This window comes from Vicugna pacos, chromosome 25 (assembly GCF_048564905.1).
Source record: "Vicugna pacos chromosome 25, VicPac4, whole genome shotgun sequence".
NCBI lineage: Eukaryota > Metazoa > Chordata > Mammalia > Artiodactyla > Camelidae > Vicugna > Vicugna pacos.
Window position 1 is genome coordinate 33,051,354 of NC_133011.1, and position 12,912 is coordinate 33,064,265.

Here is a 12,912-nt window from a genome sequence, read left to right on the forward strand (position 1 = left end):
GTGTATCTGTCACCAGGGCACTTGAGTGTGTCATTTAATCTGATGACCATGCTCTCCGTCACTCCAGAGAACGTCCATCCCCTCTCAGATTGCATGTGCTTCTTGAAAGTCTGTCTTCTCCAGGCATGTAATGTGGGGGTGAGGAAGGAGACTCTAGATTGAGGCCACTGGCTGCAAATCCCAGCTCTTTGGCCTCAGGCATGTAATCGAAACTTCTTGAATCTCAGTTTCCTCAGCTGCCAAGTGGGGGTGATAATCGTGATCACCTCCCGCAGCTCTGTGAGGATCAGCGTTGATGCATCAGAAGCCTGTGGAATTGTGGCTGGCAACTATCAGCACCAAGTAACTCTAATGAGCCCCACTTTGCAAATGAGGACAGAGAGACACCAGGGAGACAAGCTGACTAATCTCTTAAAGTGTGAGGGTGTAGCAGCAGGACTGAAGCTAGGTCTGTGGTCTTCGAGCTTTTGGGAGGTTAAGATGCACCAGGGGGTGTGTAAGAAATGAGACAGATTCCTTCCAACTAGCAGGTCTGGGGTGGGGCCTAGGGATCTGCATGTTTGATGACTTCCCAGAGGATTGGAGGCAGGTGGTCTGAGGACCCCTCACTGCAAACTGCCCCGCCCCCTGACTCTGAGACTCCCCTGCCCCCTCTTCGTCCCAGAGCCCCACCCACCCCTCTTTCCCTCTGGGCAGCCCCCTTGGTGCTATGTAAATGCACAGTTTAGCATTCTTTCCGCCCTTGCACAGAAAGGGGTCTGGCTTTGCATTACCACCTCTGTCTGTGAGATCTCACTTTAGGTCGGGGTGATAAGAAGGCAAGAAACATGGAAGGGGAAAGAGATCACAGCAATGTGACTGAATTTTCATTTTAAGGTGGAAATACGCTGTTTCCCCGCTACTCGGAGCTCCCTGTATCTTATTCAACTTTGTACCGCCTGTGTCTGGCCCAGAGCAGGAGTCTGAACTGTGTGTAGAATTATAGAGAAAATGAGCTGTTTGGGATGTTCTGGAAACAAGTCACGATTCTATCACTTTAAAACTTTTTTGAGGGGATGGCCATTTAGACACAGCCTAACGCAATCAGATAAACTCAAATGGAGTCTTTAAAAAAAGTGATTCCACCCACATATTTCAGGTAGCTTCTTTGTGCCCTTATTGCTGTTAGGGAGAGATTCTCTGATCTCAATTTGAGAGCCTCTCTCGTGGGAGACTGGGTGACTTACCTGAGGTCACACAGCTCCCAGGGGACAATACCAGAAGCTCAACAAGGTAATTTGCCTCTGAGACCTGCCCTATTTCCATCAAGCCCTGCTACTTCTACAGGTTTTGTGATATTAGTCACTGGGAACTAGACTCATCAGGAAGGTTCTGGAAAGCTTAGTTTAGGGGAACACAAATAGGCAAATCCATATTCCAAGGCATTCAGAGACCTGGTTGGGGGAAGAATGAACTCCTGAAAGCTCAAAACACTTGTTTGTCTAGAAGCCCACAGGCTGGCCTCCGGCTGGTCAGTGGGGCTTTGAACTCTCCACCACCTTGGCTAACGTCAGAGGAAGTGCTAACTATACATTGGCCGAAAGCAAGCCGCTCCCGCGTGACCATCTAGGTATTTGAGACCAAGCAAGCGGGGAAGCAGGAGTGTTAGCTGAGAGGTGCTTGTTCCATGAAACCCCAGTTCTTTGCATCATTTGGATAGAGAGGCATGAATGGAACATCAGCGGCACCACCGTCTTGCCCCGTATTCAAGCAGGTGTCAGAGAAAAGAGGAAATCGAGGCAGGAGCCATCGCAAAGGAAACTTTTCGGGGTGGGGGATGGAAAAGCCACCCGCCAGTGCTTGATGTGGTTGCCTGGATTCACACACTGGGTAGACCTGGGGAATTCTCTGAGCCAGGGGGCGGGGGGTTGGGGAGACCCCTCTACCTCCTCTCTAGAGGCGACTTCCCACCCACATAGTGGAAAAAGAAAAACTTCTTTCATGATGATTTGCATTTAAAAAATAAAGGCAAATGGGCAAGTCCTCGGAGGCCCGTGTTTTTATGGGGTTTGCTCAAGCATGCCGCCCTTCCACCCTGCCTCCCCCAACAGTGTGAGAGGCGACAACCCAGGACAGGTGGTGGGCGGCGCTCCTGAGCCAGCCTGGGCACGGCAGAGTCCGTTCTCTAGAAGTGGCCACCACCCAAGGACGGGATGATGCCCCGAGGAGGGGCCTGGGCCCTCTCCCGCGGGGCAGGCAGGGCCGATCTGCACAGCCACCCACGGTCCTGAGCTTTGCAGGGAAGGTAAAGGCCTCCGCGGCTCAGCGGCCTGGGGCGCACATGCTCGGCCCGCGTATCACGTGGTTCCATCTCCTTTGTCCCGGGGAGCAGTCTTGCTTCCCCCTTAGATTCGGGGGGGTGGTATTGCTGAGCTAGAAAGGGGAGCGCCTGGAATTGCCAGCACCTGACTTGAGCCAGAGGAGGGCATAGGCTCTCGGCAAGGTCACTCGGGGGCACCTGAGGAGTCACGAGACTGCATGAGCTGGGTGTCTCCTTCTTGGAAGTGAGAAGGCGCCTCCTTTTTAAGGGGCACAGAGGTCACGGAATGAGCGGGAGAGGCAGGGCCCCGGGCTCCGTCCACACTCATGTTGAGCTGCGCTCGGCAGACGTGTGCTGGACGTCTGTGTGTGTGAACTTGGCCCAGTTTGGTGTCACAGGGGACATGGGGGAATCAGGTGGGGTCACCCCTGTTAGGAGAGGGGGACCAGGCCCTGAGTGCCGTGATGTAAGCTGGGAAGCCAAAGTGTTCCCAGTCCCCCATGACTCACCCTGGAGACACTGACCTCCTGACCAGCCCCTTCCCGACGCCCTAGAGGACACACAGGTGCACTGATAGGAAACAAAGGTGAGGTGTTCAGAGCAACCAGCACCACTGAACCCGGAGCCCGATGGGTTTACTCTCAGCCTTTGCCTTCTGCTTGCTGAAGTGTCTGTCCCTGCACCACACCCCCTGCCCAGCTCTCAAGCCATCCCCAAATGACTCTGAGCTCAGAGAGTCTGGCTCAACCAGGCATCTCTGGGAAAAGCTGGTTTTGGTCGTCCTCAATTAACCCACTGCATTGTGTCCTCCCCCAAAGACGCCTGGCCCCTGGGAGCCCACGGATGGGCACAAAGATTCTTGTATTATCAGGAAGATCTCCTAGGGCTAGTGGCTAGTTTCACAAAGTTACACTGAAAAAGCCCTTGCAGAGCTCTGATCATATTATATATCCATGATAATCTGATATTCCCATGACAGTATTATCCGTCCATAATAATATCACATCATGGCTGGCAGGGCATGGCAAGCCAGAGCCTAGGTTTCAGAATCAGACTGGCCGAGCTTGGAAATCTGACTGCCGATAGCTGAGGACACCAATTATATTTGCTGTGTGGGCCTCAGTTTCCCCACCTATAAAATAAAGGAATTGAACCAGCTGCTCTGGAAGGTCCATCCCCAAAATGCCAGAGATTCAGCATCCTTCCAGGGCACCTTTGTCAAATTTTTTTAACGTTTAATTTTTTAACTTTTGAAGCGTTAACACAAGCAAAGCAAGAGAAACAAGTAAAAGGAGCCCTATGGACCCATTGCCCTGTTTCAACAACCATCAGCCCCTCCATCACCCCGTCTTCCTCAGAGCTGCCAGACTTACCATCTGGGCTGGGCACAGGCCTCTCGGGGGGCGCTGGGGTGGATCGCATGCTGTTCCCCATTTCTCTCTCTCCCTGGGCCGTCCAAGCCGCTTGAAGCCTACGTCGCAGGGGATCCACACGGAGAGGCAGCCACGCGCCAAGCCCTCTGGGTGGAGAATGACCCAGTTTAGAGTACATTGTGCATCATTTTTTCAGGCAGCTCGCTTCTTGAAAGGCGGGTGTTTTTATGTGGAGATGAGATTCGCGAATGTTGGTTACATTTGCGCAGCTCAACTTCTTTTATCAAGGGAATGACAGAGAAAAACCACAGAGAGGGAAGTTGCTAGCAAGTGCTGCTGGCGGAGAAAGTTTCCATTCGCCGGCACCAGCTGACACAGAGCAGCCAGCAGGGTTTGTGGGAGAGGCTGAGCGCCCTGCAGACGCCCCACAGGGCCTCCCTCCTGAGCCCTGGCCCTCCACCCCCGGGCACCAGGCGTTCAGAACTCTTAACGCTCAGGAGTTATGTGGTCCCACGACTAAAAGGAGGTGAGAGGGCGCTTTCTGTTTCAACGTTCTCTCTTCTGTCGGAGTCTCTCAACACTCTAACCAACAGTGACAAATGAAAACCCCGTAACAATATGTTTGTTTGCTGCCTGCTTCCTATGCTGCTCCAGCGCTTGGCACCCGCTGGTACTTTTGTTTATCACAGAATCCCTGCATCCCTAACCCCGTTTTGCAGAAAGGAGACTGAGTCTCAGAGAAGGTAAAGAGTTGGCCAAGGTCACACGGCAGGTAACTGGGGAGCTGGGATTTGAATGGCTGATGCTAAGTTTCTGGTTTGTTCCTTAATGTTCAAATTCTGCCTCTGCCCGTGTAAGCTAGGTGATCTCGGACAAGTTCCTGACCTTTTTCTGCCTGTTTCAGGGAATAATAATAAAGTAACATTGGGCTGTGGCTGCCATGTTAACAGATAAGGCATGGGAAACACTTAGAACACAGCCTGGTGTAAAATCCATGTTCCTTATTGCCATTTGCAGTGTATTTTCTGGTAGTCCGTAGTGAGAAACGCTTGAATTCTGGTCCTTCAAGCAAGTATTTTACAAAGGGACTTAAATGATTCCAGAATAGACGTGTCCTTCCAGGCTGCTAGCAGCACAGAAAAGAAAGCCACATCCATAGACAGAGCTATTCCTGTCTTCTGGGACAAAGAATTGGTGAGTTGGAATCCCCCAGCCCGGATCCAGCCCACCTAGAAACTTGCATTCCACCCCGTTCTTCATCTCCAACTTGGGATCAAGGACTTACGAGCTTAACAGGGTCCAAAAGTCAGCCAGTCCAACCTCCACCCTGGCCTTAAATCCTTCCTCTATGCATTACATGTTCAGATTCTGGAAAGATCTGTGTTCTCAGAGCAAGGCCTTTTAGAGGCTGAGGAAGGTCTGCTTCACTTCCTAATTTGGTGGGGGAGGAGGGTGGGGAAGGTGGGAAACCTGGCATATTAGGAAAAAAGGAAAACCAGAATGCACGTTTTTGAAAGTTTATCTGTTTTAAATATTTACATGAATAGTTTATCGCTTACAACTCAGACTAATAGATTGTAATATAACTGTGCTGTTCCCAAGATAATTACAAGGCCTGTAAAGATTGTAAGCTCATCAGGCTCCACAGGACGTGTGGCTGGAATGGGCCACGCGCTTGAAGTTAGGCGTTTTGTCTTCTTATCCTGTTGCTCTTTGTGTCTGGAAACTGCGAGGATAGTTTAAGGGTCAGGCTCGTCCTGATGCAAGATCTGGGCCCTTCTTTCTGTATCTCGCCTCCTCCCTCCCCGGGTGCAGCCAAGGGGTGCTTTTTCCCTGGCCTGCCCCTTGCCTGGTGTAGGCACTCACAGACGTGTGCTCCAAAAAAGTGCTGGAGAAACCATGCCAGTGGAAGGAAACCTCATTCCTTGCAGCTCAGCATCTTCTGTGCTGGGCCCTGAGCCGATGTCCAGAGGAAGGCCGGCCACGTGGTCCTACCCAGCTCACGGGAACGCTGCCGCCCCTGCAGTCCCACCTCGGCTATGTCCAGGGACGGAGCAGAGCGAGCAGACTGACTCATCTCAGGAGCTGGCGCCCTGCACGGGATGCACAGACGTCCTGAGAGCCCCTGTGTCCGGCTCCCAGCGCCCTCCTAGAGCCACAATCACCCCCAGTCCTGCAGCCCCCTCATCTGTCATCACTAAGGCCTTCAGGCTTCTAGAGAAAGCTCTCAGGAGAGGCAGAGGAGAGGCCCTGGCAGGCCTCCCATGCAGAGTACCTCTGAAACGTGTGTGCTGGGCTCGCCCCCTCACTCTCCCGGGGGTCCCCACAGCACCAAACAGCTCTTCTCTGATCCTGGCAGCCTGGCCCCGGGCTTCAGGGATCAACTAGACACCAAGGCCGGTGCCCCTCACCCCCCCAGAGCGCCCACATGGCCTGTGAACTCCCACCCTTCCTGACCTCCCAGGCCCCTTCCCTCCTACCCCCTCTTCTCCTTCTGAGCTGTTTCTAGGCAGCAGCCTCCTGCCTTCATGTCTGACCCTCATCATGACATCAGCAACTCCAGAGAAGTCGTGAGGAAAAGGTTTTGTCACCTCTCAAGGTTGTCATCTCTCAAATTCTAACTCCACCTCTCTTCCCAACAAAATTATAAATCTTCTCAAGCATTTGTGTGCTATCTGGGGGTGATTCAGGGAATCCAATATAGGAAAACAAAACAAAACAAAAGACTAGAAACTTTTTTCCCCATTTTTCAGATGGGAAAACTGAGGTCCATCCAAGGAAAGTAACAAGCCTCGAGTCTTGAGACGAGAAAGGTGGAGTGGACGCTAGGAGCCCGGGTCTTTGTCGGACACGTGCCTTCTCTCTCCCTGTTTCTGTCTGGCAGGTGGGCGCGCACCGAGGGCAGGGGCCTGGGTGGGGCTGTAGGCACCGTGTCCCGTGCGGTTCAGGAAAATCCATCTGTCCAGCTGCGCTTAATGGTCCGCTTACTGGCTTCCTGTCGTCTCCAGGAAGGAGGTAACTCATCTGAAAGAGGCTTTGAGTTGAGGAGTGAAAGTGTCCCCAGACACTGAGGGCTGGAGTCTCCCTAATGAAATGGCTGAACAATCTGATTTAATCCATGACAGTTTTATGCAGTGACTGGAGGTGGGAGAGAGGGTTTGTGAGACCTAATTGCTTCTAGAAGCAATAAGAGGGCCAAAAAGAAATGAGTTAATTACCATTGGCTCCGAACAGTCTGTTTCTTCCTCCCTTCGTGATGTCAGGGGATCGAAACTGGTCTTTGCCTCTTCTTTTCCCCTAGTCTTTGGACCAACACTACCTTCTCTGGGGGACCTGGGACCTCAGATCTAAGTTTACTCTTCTGAAAAGTGAAATGGGCCAAAAAGGTGATCTCCAAGGAAAGAATCACTTAAGCCCTTTAATTCTAACAGTCAAGACTTCTTGAAAATTATTAAGAGAAAAGACCCATTATCACATTCTTGTGAAATCCCTCTGGACAGAATTCAAACCTTGTCTTTGCATCCCTCAGGATCAGGGGGAGGCAGTCCACGTGTGCTCTGTGGTCACCTGCTGGTGGACGATCCGCAGGCACCGCGGCATTTCATCTTCCGAGCCTCCCAGGAGGCACATACACCTCTTTCACTTTCTTGGTATGGAGGTCAGCCAGTTAGCTCACCTGCCCACGTGCCCAGGTCTGGAACCCTGCGCAGGGCAGGAACGCAGGGACCCGCCTGCCTCTCCGGATTTCAGAGCCCCTCATCCTTTCCCCAGGACCACACTGCTGTCTCCACAGGAAGCAGGGTCACGGAGGGGCTCTGGTCGGTGGATGGCTGGAGAGGTCGCAGGAATGTGGGCTGTGCCTTCTCCGCTGATTTCTGTTTGACCAGATCAGGGAGCCTTTCCTCATGAGCTCTGCATTATCTTATACACCCAGGGGCTCTGGCTTCTCAGCACCTTCCAGTCCCTGGGCGGCAGCTCAGAACAATTCCATGCACCTTTGCCACCTTTAGCCTGTCCAAAAGCCAGGCTTGGCTGTCGGAAAGGAAGTAGCTGGAACTCCTTCATAATATGGCTCTGCGGTGGCCAGAGCTAAGGAGCCCCAGCCGAGGGCAGGCAGGTCCGGACTCTGCGGTACAACCAGGCCCTTCTGGGAAACCTTGATGGCAGTTCGAACGTGAAAACCTACTCAGGGATGCAGCCCTCCCTCTGGCCTTAGAAATCTCTTCCAGTGACAGTGAAAGCCCTTCCACACGACCTGCTTCTAAGGTGCGGAAGCATGATGGCACGTGGGGACCTCATCCATCACATCTGGACCCCAACAGCAGCAGTGATAGTATGGCCCTCCGCCACCACGTGGGTTGTCAGCCCTCCCTCCCTGCCAGGCACCCGGCTCAGCCTTTACAGCCGAGACACCGCGGGTCACTCACAAGAGCCCCGCTCTATAGGTTAAGATAAACTAAGTAACATGTTTGAGGTTAGATGACTAGTAAGAGAGAAAGCTGGGCTTCAAACCAAGTCCACCTGCTCCAAAACCCATGCTCTCAACTACCATGCAGTCGGTGCTGCTTCCCCGCCCTCTGGTCCAGTCCCAGACGGCAACAGAAAGTGATTTTGAAAGGTCACTGAAGCAAACTTTGGGTGAAACTTTAGTCCAGAGGACATGTGGGTCTTGAGGGATCTCTTGGTTGTCAGGTGGCAGCGTCTGGAAGCCTTGGGCTGGGGATCTGGCTAGGGGAGCAGAGGGGAAGGAGAGAGAAGCCAGTTAAGGCTTGCTTAGGTTCACTTGGCGCCCGGAGTGGTCAGAAGGGCAGGAGTGAATTATGTCGAATGTTCTCCAGCCTGTCATAGCATTGTTTTAGAGAACTATTAATGCTTAATGCTATGGGTTAAAAAAAAAAAAAAAAAGAAAAGAAAAAAAAAAGGAAGAAAAACTAGCCATGCTCATATTGTCTCAGTTTGTAAAACTTTAATGTGCATGTGCATATATGTAGAAAAATGTTAAAGGAAATTCTTTCCAAGGTGTTTCCAAGGGCTCTCTCTGAGCAGTGATTTTGTAGATGAATTTATCAATTTCATCTTTATACCTTCCTAAACTCTCCCAATTCTCCCACGTGCCTGAATTGCTTTCATAATCAGAAGCAGAACTAGGGAAGAAAAGGGGATTTGAAAAGCGTTTTTTTCTAAGCAGGCAAGCCTGAGTTCAGATTCCAGGTCCCAGTCTACTGGCCGTGTGTCCTTTGGCAAGTTACTGTAATTCTCTGAGCCTCAGTTTCCGAATCCAGAAATCTCAGATAAGAATACATGCCCTGAGGGGTTGTTCTGAGAATTAAATTAAAGTGATATCTAAGGCAGAGATAAGTCTGATAAAATGGGAGAGCTAAAAATTAACCCACACTGGATCCCTTGCGTGTACTGGGTGGCCAGCTAAGTCACTTTGCAAGTTTGAGCAGTCCTTCCCCTCCTTGGGTCTCAGGTCCTCGCGTATGATGGGGGAAAGGGTTGGGTCAGACAAGGGCTCATGGTCCTTTTGCCTCAACTATCCTATTCCCCTACCTGGGTGACTGGTACTTGGTACCCACCCAGCTGACTTGAGACTTGCTTCAAGCTGCCTCTGGTCTGACATTCTGCACTAGGAGCAGTGAGAGCTGGGACAGGGGCTGAACATCGGTTGGTTCCCCAGCCAAGGATCTCGCAGGATTTCCGGGGGGCACCCCACCACATCCTGACCTTGTTCAACAGGTGCACCTGCCTTGTGACCCACATTGTTCCCCGCTCTCTTCTCCAGGCAGGTGCAGCCACAGGCCTGTCCTCCTTGCCCCCAGTCCTGTCTTGCTCTCCTTGTCCTACACAGTGGAGACTACAGTCGGGCGGGGGCTTGTGGGGCAGTGGCCGGCCAGGACCTGCTAAGAGCAAGCAGCTCCCCAGAAACTAACACATTGTAACTGATGGTTCTTCAATTAAAAAAAAAAAGACAACCCAAAAAGAAAAGGCTCAGAGAGGGCAAGCAATCTGCTCAAAGCCACTCAGTAAGTTTGGATAAGTGTTCTGACTCCCTGTCCAGCACTCTGTCCAGCAGAGAGAGACATTGCCCACTTGTCAAGACTGACCCTTGTGTCCATAAGCCTGTGTTCTGGCCCCTTCCATCCTTGGGTGCCCAGGGGGATCTCATATACCCTCAGGCTAACAGGGAGCCTCCACTTCATCCTAAGACCAGGATGGAGGTATTCTGCAAAACATTTTGTGGTCATTTTAAGACGTCATAGAAAGAAGCCAGATTTGGGACGAGTTGGTACTGGGGCAAATTTCAGTTTCACCCCTTAGGAAGCCAGTAAACTTCTTTCCATTTTTGTTTGTTTGTTTTTGTTTTTAAAATGAGCATAACCATATATTCCTTGCTGGGTTTTCACAAGTAAGGATTAGAAAATCGATGTGAGAGACACGTGCCATCATTTGTATGACTGAGGAAACCGAGACCAGAGCACTGAAGTAACTTGTCCGAGGTCACTGAGCTACTTAGAAGTGGAAGCAGGATTTGAATCCAGCCGTTTGGCTCCAGAGCCCGGCTCTTAACTCTGCTCTGAGGCATAAGGAAGAGGATGGAGGATGACATAAAGCTGCATCGACCCCTTCTTTATGATCAGATCACGGTGCTACTCTTTGGTGTGCCGCAGGGTCAGGGACATCACAGGTACCCCGCAGATGGACCCACAGGTGTATTGATAGAGTAGCATACCGGGAAGTGGGTCCTGACTCCCTGGGTGCTTGGAAGTTTTATTCAGAGGTTGTGAGTTTTAAACTGATTTTTCCATGTGACTTGGAGGCCACGGGAGTGGGAAGGAGCGGGGGAGACGCACATCTGTACTTGAGAAGGAGCGTGGCTGCCTCCCAGGGCTAACGTGAGAACTGAATGGAAAGACCTCACTGACAACCGGCTCCCCTCCTCCCCCTGTCCTGGGCTCTGTTCTCAGAATGGCACACACCACAATTCGTCATCATGTACTTGCTTCCTTAAGCGTGTGTTACTGTTGTACACTCCCTGAGCACACGGTCCATGCCTATCACATCCTCAATGAAAAATCATCGCCTAGCAGGTGCCTGGCCTATAGTAAGTGCTCACTGAATTCGATTGAGTGGGGAAGGTATTGTCTACAAAGTACCCAGCAAAGTGCGGGCAGGAGGGGCTGTGCCTGCAGGGGCAGCCTGACCCTCTCACGGTGGTCCTTTTCCCCTCAGGACAACCCGCGGGACAACTCCTACTATCTTCTGAAGCTCCTTAGTCTCCCCACCTTTCTTCCCCCCACACCCCCCCAAGTCCTCCTGCTGTGGTCCCAGCTGCCTGGGTGATGCCAAGGAGGGAAGTGTGACTTTGCAAAGCTGTTTGACAACAAAAGTGAGCCACTCAGAGGCCCCACAGCTTCTGTCTGCAGCTCGAGTTACCGTAATGAAATGAGCCCCCTCCCTTGGTGGTTCTCAGATGGGAGGAAGTGGTTCAGACCCAATGTACTTATTTCCTTTGGAACTCTTGGGGAGGAGGGAGAGGGGGAAGTCAGTCATATGGGTGTGGCCTCAATGCATATTTATTAAGAGAAAGGATAGATGGATGGATGGATGGATGGATGGGTGGATATATGTACTAACAGAGCCTTCAGTTTGCTGACAAGAACCAAATGGTCTGGCCTGACATGCTGGAAAATTTTAATGAGAATTTTAAGCTCCAGCTTCTCTCAGAGCCGGGGGGAATAAATTCTTGCTGAATGTCAAACAAAAAAATTAAAAACCAGCAGCAGCTATTAATGCAGGAAGCTGACTGGGGTTTACCGGAATGAATAATTCCTAAGTCTTTAAGAAAGACATACTCCCCTTGGAAATACATCACCAGCTCTCAAAACTCAGAGTGGGGACATTTTTTTCTCTATTAGGAAAATGATTTCGGTTTGCCGTAATACAAACCTACTCTTATCTGTTTCACTTACATGTGATGGAGGAACACACAGAGATAAGCATTCAGAAAAACTGAGAATCCTGGTCATCAGATGTGCAGTTTGATGTGTCCTGTTTAACACTATGTGTTACTGTTTACTGCCTAGGAATAGACCAGTAACTCAGTGTACTTTAATTGTCTAGGTTAGGAATGATAGCAAGTAGCTGCTACTTAGCATTTAGCCTCTCCTACATATTGCATATAATTTAAACTTCTTACAAACACACAAGGAAACTGGTCCTCTTTTTATGAGGAAGAAACTACTGCTCAGAGAAGCAAAGTGACTTGCCCAGAGTCACACAGCGCATTGGCCACTGACCCAGAGTGCTGGCCCAGGTGTAGCTGATTAAAACAATGGGTGTCCCTGGTCTTTCTTCCCTGATTCTAGATCTGTTGAAAATGCAGAAACCTAAATAGGTTGCAGTCTGTCTGTTCCATAGGTTTTTTTTTTTTACTATTATTAATATTATATTTTTCAGAGCATATTAAGCACTCTTGAATAGTTATTTTTGCCAACCGAAGAGTATGGATTGCAACAGATTTGGCCAGAACTTTGACTTGGGCTCACCCCAGCCCAAGTTTTCAAAAGACCACTGCCCAGTTTCTAGCATCTCACAGCAAACAGCAGAATGACAATTTGCAGACCGTGGGGTGCATTTCCCCTGAAACAATGAGCACTGCTTTAAATACACATGTCTGTCCTTCCCACACTTGCTGTCACTAAGGCTTTTCCTCCCCCACCCCTCAGCCCCTGGAGGCCTAGGGCCTCTCACCAGCTGTGTGACTTGGCCGAAGCACTTAACCTCTCTGACCCTTGTTGTCTCGTTTGTGGAAAGCAAACAATAGTCATCATCTTGACAGGACTGTTCTGAAGACTGCACTGCAGGGAAATAACTTTTCATGCAACACTCCTCCCCAGCCATTCAGCATGGTAGACGCCATCCCTTCCCACCACACGCATGACCCTGATTCAGGACATTCTAAGGCCAAAACCCAGGTCATTGCCCTGCTAACTGGCTCTCTGGACACATAAGAGCCTCAAAGGATATGGAGCGTGCCATCTTCCTTAGGGAATTCTAGTTCTCCAAAAGCTGTTCTCATTCTAGCATTTTGTTTTCAGGTTTTATATGTCTGTCATGTTTGCCTTTCCTTGATTCCTACTCCTGCCCGTCACACCTCCCACCTTCTTGGATTACAGTTGCTTATTGTCGTTGATTCTCATTGGCATCTACTCAGAGAAGGTCCACACACCCAGCTCC

The 12,912-nt window shown here is 50.7% G+C and overlaps 2 protein-coding genes across 4 annotated transcripts in view; one reads left to right on the forward strand and one right to left on the reverse strand.

Moving 5' to 3' along the window:
* TG (thyroglobulin) overlaps positions 1-12,912 on the forward strand; it is a 202,783-nt gene that overhangs the window by 137,749 nt on the left and 52,122 nt on the right. The gene's annotated exons all lie outside the window — the stretch shown is intronic.
* The window catches only part of SLA (Src like adaptor), a 31,141-nt gene that overhangs the window by 17,521 nt on the left and 708 nt on the right, over positions 1-12,912 (reverse strand). Inside the window, exons 1-2 of one of the 3 annotated variants that reach the window (XM_072949748.1) lie at positions 4,958-4,986; positions 3,673-3,818 (exon numbers count right to left, since the gene is read on the reverse strand). In XM_072949748.1, the coding sequence (XP_072805849.1) occupies positions 3,673-3,733 (61 nt within the window). In that variant the 5' untranslated portion in view covers positions 3,734-3,818; positions 4,958-4,986. Of the gene's footprint in view, positions 1-3,672; positions 4,181-4,957; positions 4,987-12,912 lie in introns of those variants that run through there. The other 2 variants (XM_031690393.2, XM_006207997.4) reach the window with 2 other exon arrangements.